This window comes from Lepidothrix coronata, unplaced genomic scaffold (assembly GCF_001604755.1).
Source record: "Lepidothrix coronata isolate B3197 unplaced genomic scaffold, Lepidothrix_coronata-1.0 Scaffold254, whole genome shotgun sequence".
Classification (NCBI taxonomy): Eukaryota; Metazoa; Chordata; class Aves; order Passeriformes; family Pipridae; genus Lepidothrix; species Lepidothrix coronata.
The window spans coordinates 261,035-283,112 of NW_016690434.1; the positions used below are offsets into that span (position 1 = coordinate 261,035).

Consider the following 22,078-nt stretch of genomic DNA (forward strand, 5'->3'; position numbering starts at 1 on the left):
GCCGGGCCGCAGGAAGGGGCGGAGCGGCGATGAGCGGGGCCGGGGCCGGGGCCGCGCTGCGGGGGCAGCGCCGGGCGCTGCGGAAGGGTGAGCGGGGCCGGGGCCAGGCGGGGCAGGGCCGGGGGCCGGGCCGGGCCCGTGTGACGGTCGGTGCCGCCCCGCAGGGCTGTCGGAGCTCCGCGCCCGGCGGGACGAGCTGAGCGGGCGGATCCGGGCGGAGGAGGCGGAGCGGGCCCGGCTGCAGGCGCGGATGGCGGCGCTGGCCCGGCGCTTGGCCGACACCAGCGAGAGCCTGGCGGGGCTCCGGGCAGCCCGCGCCAACATCGACCGCACCATCGCCGAGACCGAGGCGGCCTCCGGGCAGGTACGGAGGGGCAGCACGGCGGGGTGTGCCGGGGCCGGGCAGAGACCCCGCTGAGGGATAACATCCTCCGGAGAAGCGGAGGGACGGCACCGATCTCTGCTCTCCGCAACCCGAGGGGATCGTGGAATCCAGAATCACAGAATATGCCCAGCTGGAAGGGACCCACAGGGATCATCCAGTCCAACCCCTGGCCCTGCACAGACACCCCAACAATCCCACCCTGTCCCTCACAGCGTTGTCCAAACCCTCCTGGAGCTCTGGCAGCCTTGGGGCTGTGCCCACTGCCCTGGGGAGCCTGGGCAGTATCCAAACAACCTTTGGGGGAAGAACCTTCTCCTAATATCCAACCTAATGTTGTGTCAGGGGAGGTTTAGGCCCCAAGGCTGCCAGAGCTCAATGAGCATGGGGACAGCGCTCCTGAGGGACAGGGTGGGATTGTTGGGGTGTCTGTGCAGGGCCAGGACTCGATGGTCCCTGTGGGTCCCTTCCAGCTCAGGGTGTTCTGTGATCCTGTGAACTCAGGAGCTGCTTTTGTCTGAAGGTCTGTCTGCAGCACCTCGATGAATCAACTGCCTCAGCTGCTGCTTGGGACATGCACACACACCCTGGTCACAAGGGGGTTGAGTTGGATTGGGATTAGTTTTGGTGTTGTTTGTGGGCAAATCTTATTGTTGTAACACGTCAAAGTGGTCCTTGAAACAGACCCCTAAAAGCAACCCTCTCACACCCATCGTTTGGGGAAAAGGAGGAAACCAGAGGCAGGGCACTGACCCAGAAGCCTATGAATTCATGCAGGTAACAACAGTGCTGATGGAGCTGTTGCCCTGACACTCTTTCTGCCCAACATTTAGTGTAGTTTCTTTCATCTTTAATATAATAACGTCATTAAGAGTCAAAATGTTGGGGCAGTAGAGGGTGGGAAGGAGCAAACTGTGGACTGGTGCTGTCATTTCAGCTCCTGGGACAGCTCTACCCTTTCACTGTTTGTGGACTTGTAAACTGCCAGGCAGGGGTTGCCTGATCCCACATGAAGGATCACAGCTGAAGTCACTTCTACATTACACACCCACCAGCTTTTTATTTTTAGAAAAGGATCTTTCCAGACTACTTGCAGATAAGTAGCAATTTTCCTTCTGTTGGTGACAGGGCAGTTTGGGCCAGAAGGAAACCCCTATTAGCTGCTGTCTTCTCCTTCTCCCATTTGCTTTTTGAACGTTATCAACTACTCTGTGTCAGCTCCTCTTCCTCTCCCAAAGTCAGTACTTTTCCATGACAGTTATTTTTCAGGTGAGGCTGGAGCTGTTTCCTCAGCCTGCTTCAAGACCTGATGGTTTGAAGTGAAGGGGGAAACTCACATAAAAAATTAACAGCTTAAAAATTGCATTGTAAAGGTACACAAACAGCCCCTTTGAAAAGAAACCTTACCAGAGATCCCAGTCACACCCCCAGCCTACAAATGAATTCCTGTTTATTGAAAGGAACTCACAGGAGGTATAAAGAGGTGGTGAGGAGGAGATGCAGGTGTCCTACAAACAGAAACCAGTAACAGAGTTCCTGTCCTGGGGATGTACAGCACTGGTTTGTGATCACTCCTTGCTTTTCTCAGTCCCCACAGGACTCCACCTTCCTCCAGGATGGCAAGACCCCATGAGCACCTCGTCCTGCTGGGCACTTCCCTTTGGCTCCTCTCTGACCACTTAGTGATTTCCACAAACTCACAGAACATAAAATGATCTTTGGGACTCCCAGCTATCACATTTTGTTACAATTGTCCACCATGTTAAAATTTTGCACTGGTGAGATGGACAGGCAGCCAGGTCTCCTAAACCTCTTGTGGCCCAGAGCACAGTAAGCAGGGATGTTAGATTATGTGCACTGTAAGATAAAAATAGGAGAAAATTAATAAAAGATTTAGTCTAACTTAAGGTCACTGTAGAGTTGAGTTCTGGCTTGAAGCCAGAAGCCCAAAATGTGCAGTTTTAACAGCAGAATAGAGCTGAAACTGTGTCACCTGAACACAATACTGATCTAAAAAGCCCAGGGATCAACATCTCCCTTAACAAGACCCAACCAACCAACCAAAAAAAAACCCAAACCAACCAAAAAAACCCCAGAAGTTCAACCTAGTCTGCTTTGGGAAGTTCTATGCCTTGTGCTCCAAGACAGATAAATTGCTTCAGGTGTTTTGTATTCAGAATATGGGCACAAACCAGAGAAATTCCCCCACAGACATTCCTGCAGGAACATTACAGGATGATACATCACCAGGAATTAGGGACTGTAGGGGCTGGAGAACTCCTCTTGCTGCAAGGCAGGTCAGCTGAACTTGAAGGGAACTCATAAGAGAAACAGGTTATGTAAAAATAAGCTATTTTTATTTCTTTCCCAGGTACTGGACAATTCTCAGACATTGCTAGATATCCTGAAGGAAGAAAGTGGGAATGATGTAAAGCCAGTGAGCCACAAAGCAGTTCATTAGGACAACAAGCACATCCACAAAAGCGTTCCTAAACTTGATTTTCAGCCTGGGAAGTCCTGCTGGTCTGGGACAGCTGCTGTTCTGGTACAAGGACACCACATTTAATAAAAGCCTTTGTTTTGCAGAAGTAAATTTTCCTTTCAGATGTGCTTTGGTATTAGAGATCCACTAAAGCTGATCCTCAAGTGTTAGAGATGAGGGTAGGCATGTACAAAAAAAAATACCCTTTATTTTGAGCACAGTGATCCTGAAGCTGCTTCTGCCCTCAGAACAGCACTCACCTTGCCCTGCCAGGAGTGAGCTCAGGGTACCTGGCACAGACAGGGATCAGAGCAGAGCTGGGGTGAGGTAGGAAGGAGCAGAGGAGCCAGCAGCACACAGGGCAGCACGTGCTGCATCCCCCACCTCCTGAGCCTGTCCTGCCCACGGGGCTGCAGGCACTGAATTAACTCAGAGGACAGCACACCGAGTGCCAGAGCAGTGTTTCAGCTGGCTGAGGTCAGGGGAACAAGCTGCAGGATATTGTTGGCTTTAGCATTCCTCGTTGATCCAAAGCAGAACGAAGTCAGGACTAGTTCAGACACCTTGTCCCCAACTTGAGCTGAAAGCAGCTTTTGCCTTACCACCTGCAGTTTTGCTAAGCTGTGACTCTACAAACAGAGCTGCCTTAAACTGACCTGGGCTTTTCCACAGGGAAGGATGCTCACTGGGACCTTTCCTGCTAAAAAAGCTGCGAAAAAACTTTTCTTCAAACACAGTCCCTGGTCTTTGGCTGTGGGCAGTGTTTAACTCCACACAGCTGAGAACTTACCCCTTAAATTTTCCTTGCATTTTCCCTCATTCTACCCCAGTCTCAGCACCTTGTCCTGAAGTATTTCATTAAGAGAAGCCTTAACACATGGAATTCCACAGTACCTGTGTCATGTCCCAGGCAGGTGCACTGCAGACACGTCCTGCTCCTGGGAGGTCACGCAGGGAGCAGGTCTTGAGTTGGCCTGGACAGGACAAGGAGATGCCAAGTGTTCCTTTGTGGCCCCTCCAGCCGACATCTAACAAACTACTGAGTATCTCATCTTTTTCTGTGTGTGTGTTCTCTTTCCAGAAGTATTTAGGCACAGAAGGGAACAGCTACAAGTAGGTATGTACTAACATTTAATCCTGACTGTGTTTTTCAGCAGAACCACCTTCCCCTGCTGCTACAATACACACCAAACCCAGTGCAAGGTATGCAGAGCATTTTCAGTTCACAGACCTCGAGCAGATATCCGTCATCTCTGTATAACAGACAAACCAATAAACATATCAAATTTAATCAAAGATTCCAGCCTGTTCCTTTGGACAGAGCCCCACGCTGGGGTACCACTCATTCCATAAAGCCCAAAGAGGCCAGATCTTTTCCAACTGCATCTCTTTTAATCCCAAAGTACAAATCACATTAGCAGCAGTGTTCTATCTGTTCCAGAGTGCAATTTTGACCCTGAGTTTACAGTAGTAGAAAATGTAAATGGAAGATTCTAGCAGATTCCTTTGCATATTGGCTGCATTAAACAATTACAATAGAACTATAAAAATCCTAGAAAAAAAAACAAAACAAAAAAAACCACATTCCTTGTTCAAGTTCTGCAGAAGAAAGGAGTGAAAGTGCCCTCCTGTGCTTTGATTAGAGGAGCAGAGCGAGCGTGGTTCAAAGGAATCCTCCCCACAAACCAAGACAGATCAGTCAGATCTGGAACAGAGCAACAAGAGGAACTGGCAAACTGGAGCACAACCAGCAATTCCTAGAGACTGGATGCCAAAATTGGGTATGGACAGAGCAAAGCTATGGCCAATGTTTGGGAATTTTCAAGAGGCTCGAGCCAGTCTGGACACCTGGTTACAGATTGGTGCAAAAATGACACCTAAAGCTAAAGGCATTCATTCCTCTCCCCTCCCTCACAGGGTGTTCACGTAACTGGCACATTAATTCCATGATGGTTCAGTGAAACCAGTCCCAGAAACATGCCAAGAACAAACCATGACCCTTCAATGGTTTTCCAAACTGACACCTTATCTGTCAAATCACAGCCACGCTGTGAAACCAGCTCAGATGCTCCCAGTGCTCCAACTCCAGAGCCATTCTCCACTGAGACCTCTGATGGGAAAAGTGTTACAAAAGCTGTCCAGACCCCACAGAGTGCCTGGGCTCAGATAAGCACCGAGAGAATCGACATCCATCCCGGGATTACAGCTCTGCCCTTCACGCACTTGCCTAATCAGCAGCTGATCTTGAACAAGGAATGTGCAAGGCCACAGGCAGAATAAATCATACGCCTCAAAAGTAGCAATTAGGTCCCAAAATCCAGTGCAAATATTCTCCGAAGATGCCCGACAGCATCTGGTCCCCCCTTGGCATCAGGATCCAGCGCACGGCGGGGCGGGAGGGCGGCAGGCGCCGGCCGGGGCAGGGGCAGGGGCAGGTGCACTGACACGTCCTGCCCAGCAGCTGCTGCTGCAGCACCGGGGATGAATCCGTCAGAAATAGAGCGCGGGCTCGCTGCTGAAATCCGAGAGCCCGCCCTTCTCTGCCGGGGTGAGCTGTGGAGAGAGAGGAGGGCTCATCAAATCAGAGCAAACCAGCACCCACACCTCTGCACTGGCACCTTGCCCAGGGCATCAATTCCCCCCTCCAAATGTGCCCTGGATTATCACAGAATCCCACAATAGTTTGGATTGGAAGGACCCTTAAAGCCATGGGCAGGGACACCTTCCACTAGCCCTGGTTGCTCCAAGCCCAGTCCAACCTGGCCTTGGACACTTGCAGGGATGGGGCAGCCACAGCTTCTCTGGGCAACCTGTGCCAGGGCCTCCCCACCCTCACAGGGAAGAATTTCTTCCTAAAATCTAATCTAAATCTCTTCTCTTTTAGTTTAAAACCCTTTCCCCCTTGTTCTATCACCCACCCATGTAAAAAGTCCATCTCCCTGTTTTTTACAAGCCCCTTTAGGCACTGGAAGGGGCTCTCAGGTCTCCCTGGAGCCTTCTGATTTCCAGATGAACACCCCCAGCTCTCCCTGCCTGGCTCCAGAGCAGAGGGGCTCCTGCCCTTGGAGCAGCTCTGTGGCCTCCTCTGGACTTATTCCAACAAGTCCATGTTTTTCCTGTGCTGAGCACAGAGTGTGCAGCTGCCTTAAGTCTCGTTCACACAGAGAGACAGGTCTGTTCGTGGCAGTGGGACCGTGTGTTGGTCCCTTTGGGAGCAGTGACACACCTCCCTGCACAGTGAACACAAAGGCACATCCATCCCATCCACTGCCCAGAACAACCCCAGCACCACAGAACAGCACAGCAAGACTTCCTTATCTAAAGCCTCACCATGTCTTGGTTCCCATGGGAATCAGCTTCCTTTGGGAGGGGTCCCTCTGCAGCAGGACCCTCATACTTCTGCTCCTGCCACTCGCTGAACTTCACGGAGTGCTTTGGGGTGTAGCTGGATAAATCTGCTGGAAGGAGAAAGCTGGTGTAAATATTCCTCAGCACCCCAAAAGGAAGTGGGGCCAGGATCCCGGCAGGGACAGCATGGAAGCTGCCCAGCTGCAGTTCCCTGGTCACCTCCATTAGCATTTCCACCCCCATGGAGCCCCATAAGGGTCTGTAGGAAACATGGTCAGTGTCAGACACCACCAGAAACCCCACAGTGCCAACACAGGGCCTCACTCACCTGAGTTGGGTGTACTGGGATGCAAAGTGCCATTTGGGCGTGGAACGTAGAAAGGGCAAGATTTTTCCTCCTCTGTTTCCGAAGCGTGGCCTTCCTCCTCCTCCTCCTCTTCTGCCAGGGAGCTCTCTGAGGGGTACTCAAACATAGTCTGCAAACTCGTCTCATTGAAGGAGATCTTCATCTAGACAACAGCAAAGGAGGATTGTCAGAGAGCAGCACAAGAACCCACTGATCTCAATGCTGACTCTGGCACAGGCCACTGCACCCCAGGGCTGCACCCTGGTTTATAGGAATGACTGAATATCTCCCCCATCCCTTCCCACGTGCCTTGGTGGGTGTCTTGCCATGCTGACAGAGAGCCAAATGGATGGGATGGAGGCAGGAGGCTGAGGGGTCCAGACCACCTCTGGCTTTTTGCCCTTCACCATCATCTCACTGATGCCCAGTACCCAGGAGGAGCTGCCAGCGTCTCTCTCGAGATCAATGTTGCCAAGCAGGAAAGGAAAACATCCACATGTTGGAAAGGTGACATTGCTAATGCCTGACAACTCATTTGTGTGCCCAGACTACAGAAATATGGGTGATCAGGACTCCAGTCTTAGGAGGACATCCTGCCCAAGAGTTATTTAAGCTACATAAAACAGGGCTTAATACCAGAAGTGAGAAGGTGGAAACAGCTAAAGGAGAGATGGTAATAAGTGGTAGCAGAGAAAGGAAAATACTGGACAAGGTTCTGGTTTGAAACCAGTTTTATTCAGTATTCTCACTAATGACCTTTTCACAGTAACTGGGAGAATGAAGGTGAATGAATGAAGGAGGAATTGAGGAATGAAGGTGACTCAAACATCAAAGGAAAACCAGAAATTTATGGGTTATGAAGAAAACTAGAGAGCAAGAACACTAGAAATGGAATGGTGTTTAAGACCAACCCTTGCTCTAAGTTCATCACCTGTGAATAACAGGAAGAAAATTTTGGATTGGCTACAGGATTGTAATCACCATTAGGATACTGCTTAAAGCAGGAATGAAGCAAAGCATTTCTGCTGGAAATAGGGACTGCCTGGCTCCATCCTGCCTGTAACACCCAGCAGGTGGTGAAAATAACTCCAGATATGCTCTTCCAAGTTGAAAAGAAAAGCTGAGGGAAGGGTTTGCTCCCCTGCAGCCTGTCCTGTCCTAATCATTATCTACCGTTGTGCTCGGAGGATCTGGTTACAGGTCACCTCAACAGGTGCAGAGGAGATTCACTGGCAAAAACTTCCCACCAGCACAAGTGCAGGTTGAGAAAAAGCATCACAGCTCTTTAAGAACACCAGAAAATAACCCCCAAGGAGCAGAGAGCTGCTGATGCCAGCACACAGCAGACAAACAAGGAGGAATTGCCAGGAATAGATTTATGCCAGAAGTAGGGAAGTATCCAGCCAACAGGGATCAAGGTTCAGGAGCAGCTGTCTAAGAGGGTGTTGTGATCCCTCTACTTCTAAATACAATTAAAACCCAGACAATAAGGTTATAAACAGAATTAAAAGGACGTGGGAGCTTGTGACAGGCGGCAGGAGCTGCATGGATCTCTCTAGATGCCGTCTAACGACTGGCAAGGAGCAAGTGCAGCACATTTATTACCTCCCGTGCCATATTTGCAGTTACACTCACACCCAAACTCCCCCACGGGCTGGGAAGTGGCACCTGGCCCCAGGCAGCTCTCAAGCACCACATGTGCTGCCCAGGTGCACCTATTCCCTGGAATAGCTGTCTCTGCGTGTCCAGTGGCCAGAGCACTGCTGGGGGCTGCTGAAGTCCTCGGGGGTCAGAGCTGCCAGTGGGCCACAGTGCCCCTGTGCTGCCTATGGAGCCTGGGAAATATGGGGGACCAGGGTCTGCAGGGCCAGACAGGGAGCATTTCACTGCTGCTTTTCAGCAAAACAGCAAGAGGAGTTTAACTCGAATCTGGGTAACAGAGTGAGCACCTGCACCTCCTCCACACTGCAGATGCACACGTGGGGTGCCACTGCACCCCAGCACGGGATGTACCTTGGACACACTCCCAGGATGGAAACAGCACAGAGGGCAACCAGCTGCTCTTCCCCATTCCCTGCCCCAGAGCCACTCTGACCTTCTCCAGATGACACATGGGGAGAACAGTGATTATACTTCAGAGAAGAGGGGTTGGAATAAAATGGTCCTGAAGATTAGAACATCCCAGTTGCTGTTCCCTGAGTTTCCCATCCCTGCTGCTGACCTAGATGCTCCCTGATCCGAGCCAGGCTGTGACTGCTCACAATGTGGTGTCTGTACTGGGGACGAGCCACACTGCCAGGCACGAAGGCCAGAGAGTGGAGGTGCCCAGAGCTCCTGGAAGCTCAGGAGCTATCCCAGAACCAGGCACTGCACACAGGCTGCTTACCAGTGCTGGCAACTGCACTGAAGGGCAAGAACTACTTGGCTAAACGTGGAAAACAAAGGAGACGGGAGAGATATGCCTTGGATTTAGAATTTAAGCTTGGGAGATGGAACTAAGTGTTCCTGGTTTTCTGTTATCTGGAGGAAATCTATGAGAAAAATTACTTTGAGTCCAGTTTGGACCAAAGGTGAGTGTAGTGCTGGAGGAGGAAACAGCCTCACCAGGGAGCAAAACCAAAGAGCAGAACGCAGCAGAAGTGACCCAGAAATACGACCTTGCCCACGCAGTGCCCAGAGGCAACACCCCAACAGCCCTAAACTCACACAGCTCCCACTTCCCACAGCCAGTTCATCTGAGGCCACTCTCGCTCCCGGAGCAGGGCTGGGTGTCCTGCTGGAGTCTCCAGGCACCTGTGCAGGAGGCAGTGCTGGAGCCATTCACACAGAGCAATCATTAACCACAGCAGTGCAGCCCCACACGCCCAGGGACAGCTGGGGACAGCTCAGGACAAGACAACCTGCTGCCCCAGCAGCACACGCCGAAGTTCACACCAGCCAGTCGTGCGTGGCACGGCTGCACCACGGCACAACCCCCCAGAAACCACACCGGGGGGTGTCCCACCCTCTGCACCCACAGCCTGCTCCCGAGCACCAGCAGAGCCCCACAGAGCTGCAATAAAGCTCTGGACACACCCAGGCAGAGCAAACACAAGGAACAACCCAGAGCTGGCCCAGGGAAGGAGTGCAGGGAGCTCAGTCAGCCCTGCCGGTGCAGGGAGAGAGCACTAAAACAGAGCAGTGAACGTGCCCAGCTGCCCTTCCCAAGCATGACGTGCTTTCGGGGAAGCACAACCCAAGCTTGACCCAAAAGACGACGGAGGGTGACGTGCTCAGGCAAAACCAGGGGACACAGGGGCAGAGCTGCCTGAAGAAACAGAGCAGCTACAGAGCAGAACTGAGCACTGTGTGGGGAACACAGGCAGCTTCAGTCCCAGGAACCATCTAAATAGGAAAATCAAGAGCCCAGCAATGGCATAGACACCAGGTTTGCACAGCCAGCAGCCCCTTGCCAGACCACTGAGGCTTTTATGGGAACACAAAAGGCAAGAGGGGACGTTTCTTTAGAAGAAAAGCGTCTCCCAGCAGAGCCAAGCATGCTGGAGCCCGGCCAGAGGGCTCTGCTCAACGTGTCTCAGCACTGGTTTCCCCATTTCTGCCCCAGCAGCAGCTGCCAGTTGTGGCAAGGAAGAATTTTGCACCCTTCAGCTGTGGATGTTTGCAGGGATTTGTCACTCTTCACTCAGCTGAAGGCTTCACCCACAACTGTGTCACAAACCAACCCATATATCTATATATTAATACTCTGCCCAGCAATCAGAGACATGCTGGGAAGAGCAAAGCAGGCTTTTCAGGGGATATTGTGCTGCTCAGCCAACAGATTCTTGTTGCCATAGCAAGAATCATTTATTTATTTGCTAGGATTTGAACAGTAATGAGTAATAAAAGAGAGGCAGGAAAAAGAAGGCAGGGTAAACATTGCCCAACGTGCGTAAATCTGAGTAGTCATACAAGGCTCATTTAGAAAAGAAAACAAAAGTCAACCTTCTTTCAGGGCAGGCTGCTTCCAGACCAACCACCAGAGAGGCCTCATGGACAGAGACTTATCAGAAATAAAAATAAGCAATTTATAGAGCCCAACCTATGACATAAGCAATGACAGCCAGCAGATACCTCACCTCCAAAAGGGAGGTGGGAAAGTCTGCAAGGCAGTTTTAATGACAGAACAAACACCCCATGGCTTCTCACACCAGGGATCTCTCTGGAAGTCTCCTGGGGTTAATCTGCATCCTCAGCTCCGGAAGCAATCTCTTTAGTGTGGCTTTTCTCTTCTACATCCATTATCACATTTGCTTCTTGGCTGATGAGGCAAAGCCCAAATGATTATGTAGGGTGTTTGCACCTTTTAAATAGGAACTTCTTTGCAATCCAAATCCTCACCTTGTAAGAGCCAGAAAAAAATAAATGTTCTAGGCATTAAGAGAGACCAACAAAATCACCCTGTAACTCTATTCCAGCAGGGAGAGTCAGAGTCAGCATATTGCTGACATCCCACAGCACCCAACCCACCAAGTGCTTCACCAGATCCAAACAGCTGAGCAGCACCAGGGATCAAGATTCTTCTTTTCAGGTACTAATTTTCCTCAGATCATCCTCTCTCCTCAAGCAACATAATTCCCAAGTGACAAACCCCGGTACTGCTCTGACCCCCCAGGACATGTGTGGGCTGCCAAGTGCTGCTGGGTGTGATTTAAAGCAGCTTTTCACACCTGGTCAATCCAATGCCTCCTCCTCTCTCAGCATTTGCACAGAGGGAGGGAGGACCATTCAGCATGAGTGAATCTCAGAGATCAAGCATGAACAAAGTGAGTGTTTGGGAGAACCTTGTGTTCCTGTGCAGTCTTACACTGAGCTCATTTGCTGCTGCACTGGTTGTCTAAAGATTGGGTGGACAGCACGAAAGCACAAGGACATCCCACCTGACACCTGGAACTGCAGCAGCCAGCTGGGGGAAGCCTGTACACACAGAGCATCCCTGGGAGGTTTGCAAACAGCCCCCTGGGCTGGGCAGGAAAACTGCTCAAAGAGCAAACCCATTGGGTTGGTTGATAGAGGCTCTGCCCCCGGGACTGCAGGGAGCTTCTAAACCCAGAACTCAGGACCCTTCTAAACACAGAACAACCTCCCAGCTGCCATGGGGTGAGAGGGAAGGTCTCTGCACAGACAAATAACTGCTCGTGACACTGGAAACAGAGGGCAGTATTTTATGGTGGAAAAGATCTCCAAAGGGTTTACCCTGGTCCTCCCACCTGACCATTCTCACAGAGCACCAGATTTACTAAAAGGAGGCAGAAGAGCAGGAACCTTCTTTTTTTTTTTTTTCATAGCAACCTGCAGTCAATGATCTAGACAATTCCCCTGGAAAGAAAGTTTTAGATAAAGGATTTTTGAGAAAACGAGCCACTTCCTTAGAGTTGGCAATGAGCTTGTCTACGTGCCTGTACTTGTCCTGAAAACATGGTCATGTGTCAGCCCAAACTGTTGAAACTATGTGCAGCAGCCTGGAATAGTACCCTGGGGACTGCAGTAGCATCAGCACATGACCAGGGCATTTGCTATCATTCAGAGAAGATAAGGAGCTTTTGCACCTCTCAAGCCTTTCCTTGACACAGGAATAAAGGTCTTTTCCCTGACAAGTATCCCTAGGAACTCAGGGGACTTGAGGCTCGGCTCCTATATCAGATTAACCCTGTACTGCTATGGCTGAAGCAGCCTAAATATGCCCAGGAAACTGCACATGGCACTTCAGAAACGTGCTTTTCTGTCATTCTGCACAAAAAGAATAATTTTGGGGAACTGGAGTTGGCTGCATCACCACAGGCTCACTCGATCACGTGTGATCATCTTTTCCAAGAAGTGTTTCCTAAGAGCAACACTGACTTCTGCTCAACTATTAACTGCACCACAGTTACTGAGCAGAGCTAAGGGCACTAAAGATTTACAGCAGGAGCATGTCAGGGAAGCCCTGTGTGGCTGGCAAAGGAGAGGTTTTCTCCAGGATCACTTCCCAGCTCCCAAGCCACAAGGCAAAACAAGAAAGTCTCCATTTACAAGGCAACCCACACAGCCAGCCCTGTGTAATCAATATGCTGGAGCACATGGCAGACAGGAGCAATGCATGGAGATTCGAAATATTAAACTCCTCGTGCAAGACAGGGGCAAGTTTCAAGTTCCTGATGAGAAGTGACAGGGTGGGGACAGCCCGGGAGCACCACAGGACAGGCAGCTTGGTTAACTCTTCCCTCGACTGCGCTGGACGAGGAGAGATTCCAGAGCCCAAACAACCACAGCTGGAGCCCCAAGTGTGCCAGGGCACAGAGCAGCCATTCACCAGAGAATCCTTTATTCCTCCTCACATCTGCAGGCAGAGGAGCCAGAGCCTCCCACAGCTTAACAAGCAATTCAAATATTACTTCCTTGGCCCTTCAGAACTGGACAAATCTCCCTACATCTATGGAACAAGCCTCCTCTGAATACACAAAGAGAGCAGGATAAACAAGGTACAATGAGTGTCAAGACTTGGTGTCTTCATAAACAACAGCCAGAACTCCCCACCAGCAGAGGACTCTGCTTTGCAGGCAGCTCTGAGCACACCACTTGTGGCTACAATGTGGGGCAGCACTGGGGGTTGCCACCCACAAGCGTTTCTGTGCAACCCAGACTGCCCAGAGCAGCTCAACAAACACCTTGGGCTGGTGCTGGAATGGGACCCACTGGAGCATCATTCCATGGTCCATCCTCCCCCAACAGGGAGGTTGGAACAGAATTACTTCCCACCCCGCCAAGGAGCTCATTCCAGACTTCAGGACCAAAAGGTTTCAGTGATGTGCACAGTATCCCCTGCATGACAGAGGTCATGTCTCTCTTGCCCTTTTTCTCCACTCCTAACATGCAAAAGGTGCTTTCCCAATGGGAAGTGCAGCAGGTTCCCCAGGAGCTCCAGGGATCTGCCTGACTCAGCCCTGCATTTTCACCAGCTGCAAGAGATATCATTTCCCTGAGCACACGAGTGTTTTGCTGTCATTGTGTCTGAGATATTTCCTCCAGCTTGCTTACATTCCTTCCAGTGCCCAAAGCCCAGCAGCTCCATCCTGCCAAGTTCCCAAGATCATCCAAAGGGCACTTCTCGGAAAACTCCAGCACCGAGTTCCTCCAGTGCAGATTTTCCCAGGATGTTTGTGAAGCTGCTCTGTGTGATACAGATGCTTCACATGACTCTTCCTACACAAACTGTCCCAACGGTGACATCCTCCCAGCCTCATGCCATACCCACATCCCACTGCAGTCACGAGGAGGAGTCTGGGTTCTAAACAGGTTTTAAATTCAGGTTTCACTTGGGAGGGGGGTGAGCACAACCCCTGAGGTGAAGGAGATGTTGCTGCAGCAGCTCTTACAGAGAGTTCCTTGGCTGCCACTGAACCAAGAAACTAAACATTTTAACTTTTCCTACCATTCCCCATATGTAAGACAGGCCAGCAGGACCCCTGCCCCAGCAGGCTGAGTGTGTCCTTCCTCTGCTCCTCTCAGGAACACTGTGACCATGTACTGGAAAAAAACAGAGTGGGCAGGAAAACCCAAACCCAAGACAAGCTGAATCCTTGAGATAGAGGGGAAATTATAAACTGTCTCCAATCTGGTCCACAGATTAAGGAAACTGATTAAGATAAGGTTAACTGTAATCCTTGTGATTAGACTTCAGAGCACAAAGTACTTCAAATCTCCTCTCGAGCTCTGGGGCAGGCTGAGCCCTGGGCACATCCTAACCAGCCTCAAAGCCAGGCTTGCCTCTAATTTGCCTAAGAGTTTCTATTTTAGCTCTTCTGTCCCGTTCCCCTCACTGCTGACAGCAACAGGGGATGGGAGGAAGAAAACCAGGGGAATCTGGAGCAGCTCAGGCTGTTGCTACAGCACGAGGCGAAGCATGGGAGTGGTGAGGCCATGGAGAACCTCAGTCACAGAAAGTTTCCCACTACAGAGATGAGATAAATCTGACTCATCTGCTCTGCCAGGGTTTCATACAACAAAGCACCAGCACTTCAAGCAGCTGGCAGGCAGGGGTGAAATCAAAAAAAACCCTACTGGCCCACCACCAGCCTTGGGTGCAGCTTGTGAAGTGGTTTAAAAGATATAACCACAGCAAATTCTGATTTCTAGGGTCTTCAGCCATCAACATCACAGGGTAAAAACCAGCAGAATTAGAAAAGGGCAGGGAAATGGCCCTGTCTGGGTGAAAGAGCCTGCTGATATCTGACAGCTAACAGAGATCACCCCTGCAGGGGAGGGACTGTGCCTCCTCATCCAAGACCTTATTTCCTGAGCATGACTTATCACTGCTGACCTCATCTACCAAAAATGCCATACATTCATGTCAGATACTGCCACAGCCCCTCCTTAAAAGTGGCAGATGGATCTGCCCCAGCAGAGCACAGCCAGAGACAGAAAACAGAACAAGAACGCAGCTCTCTGAGACCTAAAGAACACAAATCTCTGCCCTGATCCCTCCAAAACAGACATGACATAATTAATCTAAGGAATTTTTGCAGAGAGATTTTTGCTTCCACCACCACATTAATTTACTTGGGTTATGGTTAATTTAATTGTGTTATATATTGCAAAAAAATACTTCAGGCAGCCACTGATGTTTAGACTCCCCACTGTGCAGACTTGCTCCAAACAGGTCTGGGCAATAGCTGGAAGTGTTCATCCCTGCCAGCATCCTGAGCCTACACCTGGTTCTCACAGGAGACCATCTCCAACAGAGCTGAGATGATGGAGAACTGCAAAGCAAGAAGTTCAGCTGGTTAGACCAACAAGGTGCTGCCCAATCCTGCCCATGATGAAAACTGAGGGATATTAAGAATGATTTTTTAACAGACATTTAAGTGGGAATTTGGAAGCCACATTCAGGCATTACGCAGCTCAGAACATTAGGAAATGGACCTTGCTGAAGTCCACATAAGCTGGAACATTTTGAAGTTCAGCTGAACATCTCTGAAGACAATTTAGCATTAGACTCCCAACTGTTTGGATCCCACCAGCCTTGTTCCCGTAATCCCTGCTCACACAGGGCCTGCCAGCACATGGCAAACCACCAGCTGTGACAGGAAAAACACATTAAAATCACCAACAACCTGCTGAGTGTTGGCTCTCAGGTCCTGTTACTCACAGGACTTTGGGTGGCCTGGCCAGAAGTGACTTTCCCTGGAGAGGACAAACATGCTGTGACTCGGGATGAACCACAGGAGTGACAAGACACGTGGAAGGAGCACAGTCAGGGCAAGTGCTGCACACACAGGACCTCCCCAGCAGAGTCCAGGCTCCAAGGAGACGAGAGCATGAAGCCTAAAGGCAGTGGTTGCTCCTCAGGGGCCCGGCTGGCTCCGCAGTTTGCCGTCCTTCCCAAGCTCCCGCTCCAACATGCCAGTCACATGCTCTGCAGAAACCCAGATTTCTATCTCACTGACAGTGTTATTGTACGTTGTTCTGGCAGGTGACCAAACCACCATTGACTCTTTTCAGCTCAGCCGAGGTAGATTTTATCCTCTGAGATCCCAGAGATCCACATCCCGCAGCAAAGCCTTCCCTCCCTCCCAGGGCTATGGAGTCGAAACGCTTTTAGTTCTCTGCCATAACAAAGAGGAGCCCTGAGCAGAGGTCACAGCAGTGCTCTGCATCCTCTGCCCCACTCCTGGTTTAGAATAAAGGTCAGTAGGTCTCCTTCCACCCCTGTGCTCGTATCCTGTCCTCCCCACCGGAGCTGACAGCTCAGCCAGGCTCCTCCAGCAGCTGCCCAGCACATCCGTTCGGAGCTGGAAACGGTCACTGAGTCCTCAGACTGAGTCACACTCTCACTGCTTTATCTGAACTAATGTTGGCACACCTTGGAGAGGCCTCAAAACAGCCACAAGAGCAGATGAAGAGTCCTCAAGGGCACCTGAACCCCACAGGAGGACAAAAAGCTCCCTGCCCACACAGGCAGCCTGATCCCCAGGATGGGCACAGCCATCCAGCTGCAGATCCTGCCGTGTCCCATCACACACAGCCCCACACTGACCTTCAGAGCCCTGGGTGGGCGCTGCCTGTCCCACCACAGCAGCTCCAGTTGCACAAGAGAGCTGGGAAATGGTTATCCTGACACAGGAACAGCATCTCTCTCCCCCTCACCAAGACCCAGCTCCAACTCCAAAACTAACAGCTGCTTCACATATTTGAAGGTCTGGAAGGAGCAATAAAGCTGTTTTTCCTGAAATTTCTTGCACACCAGCAGAATCCCTCAGGCCACAGCAAAGTCACAAGTTTTGCAGACTGCCAGCAGCCCAGGGCAGGGGCTGGAGCTCCCTCTGTGCAGCCCAGAGCAGTGCTGGAACCTGCTCCCAGCCTGTCCCAGCCACCCTCCCGCTCCAGAAAGCCAGGCAGGACGTGGAGGATGTGGGCCAGAGGACATGGACCTCATCAGCTCCATTTTGCTGGGATCTTTACTACAGTCAGTCTTTCAGTGCCCAGACATGGGGATGAAAAGAGAGGCTGAATTGCCACATTTCAAGCAAAACACCACTTGCATCTCACAGAACAGAAGGTCCGACTGCCAGGGCTGCCTCCCTCCCTCCCTCCTAATAAATCATGAGCCCTGGCTGTACATACAGACACCTACTGATCCACAGCATGTGGATCACCATGTGCTAGACCTGCTTTTTATCTCTCCCAGATCCCTGATGGGCACCAGCAAACTGCTGACATTTTCCAAGTCATCAAAGGTTCCCTAAACACTGCTTCCCTGAGCAAATCCAAGGCAAGGTTTGGAAAGGTGGGCTCATTCACCCCAAAAAATACAGGTAGGTGCTCACTAAAACCAGTGTCAGGTTTGATTTTGATACCCCAAAAGAGAAAGGGACTTTGGTATGAGCTCTCAGCTCACAGGATCCCTCTGCTTCTGCCCAATTCAGGCCAAAATCTAGTTTCTGAAAACCCCTACACAGCTACAAAACAGAACCCTTGTTTTTGGCCTGTTGCCTTGGCGACACACAGTGATCTCTTGGGAAGAAACCAAGGAATGCATCCTAATACGAGCTCCTTCCTTTTCAGGCATCAACTCTCAGCCTTATTACCCGGAGTAAAAGCCACAAACATCCTCTAGGTCAAGAGTAAACAGAAATCTTTCCATTTGCTCCAGCATCAGCATCTTCTAAACGCTGTCTGCAGAGTCAAACCCTGTACTTGCCACTCCGAGCAAGAAGGGAACTGAAAGAAAAACGAGTGTTTCTCCCACTACATCACCACATTTAATTTCACCCAGAAACTTCTGTCTCTGCTACTTCTCCTTAAGCTGGATCTTAGTTTCCAAAGGGTCCCCCTTTGTTTCAGTCTCCTGAGCTCTGCAATATTAAAAGGCAGAGCAGGAACTGCCTGTCACATCTCTCCTCTCCAAACCTAGATGTTTACACAAGTTCTCATGCAGGACATCCCCCCCAAGGCTGTTTAGAGCTGTGTGTGCACCTTGCAGTATTTAGCACCTCATGTGCACAGTGGGACAGTTAATGCCATTAAGCTGATAAGAACATGGGCAGAGAAGCTCCATGACGTGCCCAATGCCACACAAATCCAACACTGACAGACAGAACAGCTCTTAACCAATATCATGATATTTTTGGTTAGGAAAGGTCCTCTGGAGGTCTCTCGTCCCAACTCCTGCCTTAACCAGGTCTGACCTGCCAGTTGCTCAAGGCTTTCCCCAGGCAAGTTTCAGACAGCTCCAAGGTTGGAGATGCCATGACTTCTCTGGGGTTCTTGTTCTGGTGTTTGACCAACTTAAAACCAACTCAGTCAGTGCACCGGTCTTGTCCTCATCTCCGTCCCTTCACTTTTGTAATGTTAAGGACAGCTTCCATTGTGCACCACTGAATTGGTTTGGCTCTGTTCTTTGTGCCCCTACAGCACTCCCTGCTCAGAGGAATCAGCTCCCCAGCTGCATCAGGAGCAGGGCTTACCCAAGTGTGGCTGTCCCACGAGGTTCCCTCTGTACCCTCTGCTCCATCCTAAGAGCACCCATAACTGCAACATGTTGTATTGATATTTTCAACATTTATAGCACACACCTGATTTGGTGTAAATCTGTTTAATGCCCCAAACTGAACTGAGCAGAGCCAAGAAAACAGCTGGAATGGGTTCAAGCCAGCAGGTGTTTAAACAGAACAACTCCAGTCAGACCGAGCATTCCCCTGTAGGAGAACAAGATAAAACTTCAGGAGCACTGAGCAAGAATCATCACTCCTCATTTGCTTATTCTGGATCTCAAGGTGCTCGTGGTCCAGACCTGCTCCCTGCATTAGTCACCATCAAATTAACACAGGCTGCGTGTGCTCAGGAAGGAATTTAACAGCGTTAAGCCAGGGAAGCAGCACTCCCTGTCTCCCTTCAAATGAGATGCATCCTGCTCAAAGGATTTCCTCAACTTATAATGCTCAGCGCCTCAGGCACCCGTGTGGCTTCAGTCCATCAGCCATCTAGCTGGATTTAGGTAACGGGAATGTCAAACAACTCTTCCTGCTATGGGAAAACGTCATGTTGCAGCTTAGAAGTCAGGATCTGTCACCTCAGTGTGCTGCTTTCAGAGCCCAACAACACGCCCACTCCTCCTCTTATCACATCCAGCTGCCCTACAAAGATTAATTCTCAATGTAGGGCTCACAAGGATCCAAGTTAGATCCCAAGCAGTGAGAAAATCTGGCATTCAGTCTGAAGGCACTTGGAGCAATCGACATCTCGCGGATCTTCAGAGCTGTAGCTGCACATCCAGACCACGCAGGTGGTATAATCCTATCAAGGGGAGATAAGTTCTTGCTGATCTCTTTCTGCCTAATCGAGACCTAATTCTTGAGCCTCTATCAATAGATCACTAATGCGGGGAGGACACCAGTGCCACGCTGCCCAAGTGACCACGGGGAGCTCAACATGTCCAGCACCCGCAGACACAGTGAGCAGAGCTGGAGGGAAAGCCCACAGCTGTTCAAACCTTGCAACTCACCCTGATTTCCTAAACATCTGAAATATTTCACTTTCTGTTAGCATATCTGCAAGAGGGGACGGGGTGGGAGAGGCCCTGCAGTTATCACAGGGAACATCCCACCCTCAGCTGCTTCGTGGAACAGCACCCAGTGCCCCCTCCCCGAGAGCAGCCTCTGGCTCCCAAAAGGATCAAGCCTATCTTCCCAAACACACTTCTCATCTTCCCACCCGGTGCCTCACGGACAGACAGGCCAAAAGTAGCCACGTCCAGCCTGGCTGTTCAGCACAGAGGTGTCCCGGGCAGTTATTACCTTCTTGCGACGGGAGCCCGTCTTGCTCATGCAGGACCTCTCCAGGGACAGGTACCCCCCGATCACTTCGATCTCGTTCACCGACGGGTAGCGCTTTTTATGGGGTATCCCCACCTGGGGCCCATCAGCGTTCTCCATGGCTTTGCCTCTTCCTTTGCTCTCCTCCTCCTCATCCTCTTCCTCCCGCTGCGGCCTTCCGCTGGCATCAGTGAGAGTCTGCAGCCCCGAGGCAACGGGCTTCCTTTTGGGCACGACAGTGAAGGTGCTGCCTCCCCTCTGGTGGGGGGCAGAGTGGGGTCTGTAGAGGGGCACGGAGGAGAACTCCATCTCCAGGTCAGGGCCAGCTCCTCCGGGCTGATCCAAGCTCCCCGTCCTCGCAGTCGAGCCGGCCCTGGGAGAAACCTCCCCACTGTCCGGCTCCACAATGTCATCGATGTAAGTCACAGGTACCAGCGGGTCCAGAGGAGCCGGCGGGGAAGGGGAAGCGGCGGGCTCCTCCTGCTCCGGGGCGGGAGCCCTCGGGGGCTCCTTCGCTGCCTTCTCCTCCGAGGGCGGTGGCGGTGGCCGGGCGATGTGGGCCGGGGGCCGAGCCGGGCCGCCCTCCCGGCGGGGCACGAACAGGAAGGAATTGCGTGAATTCAGGCGCAGCTTGGCCAGAGCCTGAGCCTGCAGGTCGTGGGCTGGGATGGCCGCCAAGTCGGGCTTGGGGGCCGGGTGGATCTCGAAGGAGCCCCCGGCCCGGGGGGCTGAGGCGGAGAGCGGCTGAGTGGCGCCGGTGGCACTGGGGGCCAGACTGGCACTGGGCAGGGGCGACACGGCCGCCTCGGCCTCCTCTGGCTTTGGCCTCCTGGCGTTGGCTCTGGCATGGGAAGGGCTGGCGGATGGCACTGGCGGCCCCTTGGGCGGCGCGGGGCGGCCCGCGGGGACAGCTCCGGGCTCGGGGACGCGGGCGCCGGGGGGCTGCCCCCGGGGCGTGACGGTGAACGAGTTGGAGCTGATCTTGTGGAGGAAGCAGTTGGCCTGGGGGGCTGCAGCCTTGGGGGCGGCGGGAACCGCCTGGGGGGCTGCGGCCCGGGGGGCAGCCGGGGCGGGCTGGGGGGCCGCGGGCTCGGGGGTGACAGCCCGGGGGGAAACCGCGGGCTGCGGGGCGACAGCCCGGGCGGGGGTGGCGGGCTGGGGGGTGACAGCCCGGGGGGGAGCCAGGGCTGCCTGCGGGGGCACGGGCTGGGGGGTGACAGCCCGGGGAGGTGCCGCGGGCTCGGGGGTGACAGCCCGCGGGGGAGCCGGCAGCGGCTGGGGGGTGACAGCCCGGGACGGGGCCGCGGGCTGGGGGGTGGCAGCCCGGGGGGATACCGGCTGCGGGACAGCGGGCTGGGGGGCGGCCGGCACCGCCGGGGGGGTGGCAGCCCGGGGGGGCGCCGGCAGCGGCTGCGGGGCGGCGCGGACCGCGGGCGGGGATGCCGGTGCCGCCTTTGGCGCCGGGGCCCGGGGGGAGCCGGGGCCCTTGTGGAGGGGCGCGGGGGCGCGGGGGGAGCCGGGCCCCGCGGCCCGGGCAGCGCCCGGTCCCACCTGCGGAGGAGCCGCGGCCCCGCCGGCGCCGGTCCCGCTCAGCGCGTCCCCCCCGCGGCGGCGGCGGCCCCGCGGGCGCTGCCCGAACTTCTCCAGGAGGCGGCTGACGGTGCCCGGCTCGGCCGCCTCGGGCGGCTCCGGCGGCTCGCCCGTCTCGTAGATGACGACCTGGTCTGCGCGGATCTCGGCGAGCGCGGCCCCGCGCCGGGCCAGCAGCTCCCGCAGCGGGTCGGGGCCGGCCGGGTCCCGGCGGCGGGCGGGCGGCGCGTCCCCCGCGGCGAAGCAGGCGGCGGGGTCGGTGCGGGACTCGATGATGAGGATGTTGTCGGCGCGGATGGTGCGGATCCCGGGCACGGCGCTGTACAGCTCCAGCAGCTGCTGCAGCGGCCGCGCCGCCGCGCCGGGCCCGGGCCGCCCCTGCCGCAGCCGGCGGCGCTCGCTCTCCAGCCGCATGAAGGGGTTCTCGCGGAGCGGGCCCAGGCTCTCGGCCACCACCAGCCGCTCCCCGGCGGGCGGCTCGGGCTCGCCGCCCGCCCCCGCCAGCTTGGCCCGCTTGCGCTCCAGGATCTCCCGCTGCCAGGCGGGCTGAGCCCGCGGCCCGGCGCCGAGCGGCGGCTCCGCGCTGCTCATGGCGGCGG

General features: G+C 53.3%; 2 protein-coding genes across 2 annotated transcripts; one reads left to right on the forward strand and one right to left on the reverse strand.

Moving 5' to 3' along the window:
- The first annotated feature begins 29 nt into the window (after positions 1-29).
- Positions 30-2,966, forward strand: SSNA1 (SS nuclear autoantigen 1). Its single transcript, XM_017835268.1, is given in 4 exon segments — positions 30-87; positions 165-364; positions 2,754-2,805; positions 2,808-2,966. Coding segments are annotated over 4 exon segments (378 nt in total). The 3' UTR covers positions 2,876-2,966.
- Positions 2,967-4,137: 1,171 nt separating this feature from the next.
- On the reverse strand, positions 4,138-22,070 carry TPRN (taperin). Its single transcript, XM_017835281.1, has 5 exons — positions 21,279-22,070; positions 19,872-21,011; positions 6,541-6,721; positions 6,195-6,322; positions 4,138-5,417 (listed from the first exon to the last, which is right to left on the reverse strand). Exons 1-5 carry the CDS (start codon positions 22,068-22,070, stop codon positions 5,355-5,357), a joined length of 2,304 nt encoding a protein of 767 aa, XP_017690770.1. The 3' UTR covers positions 4,138-5,354.
- Positions 22,071-22,078: the final 8 nt, after the last annotated feature.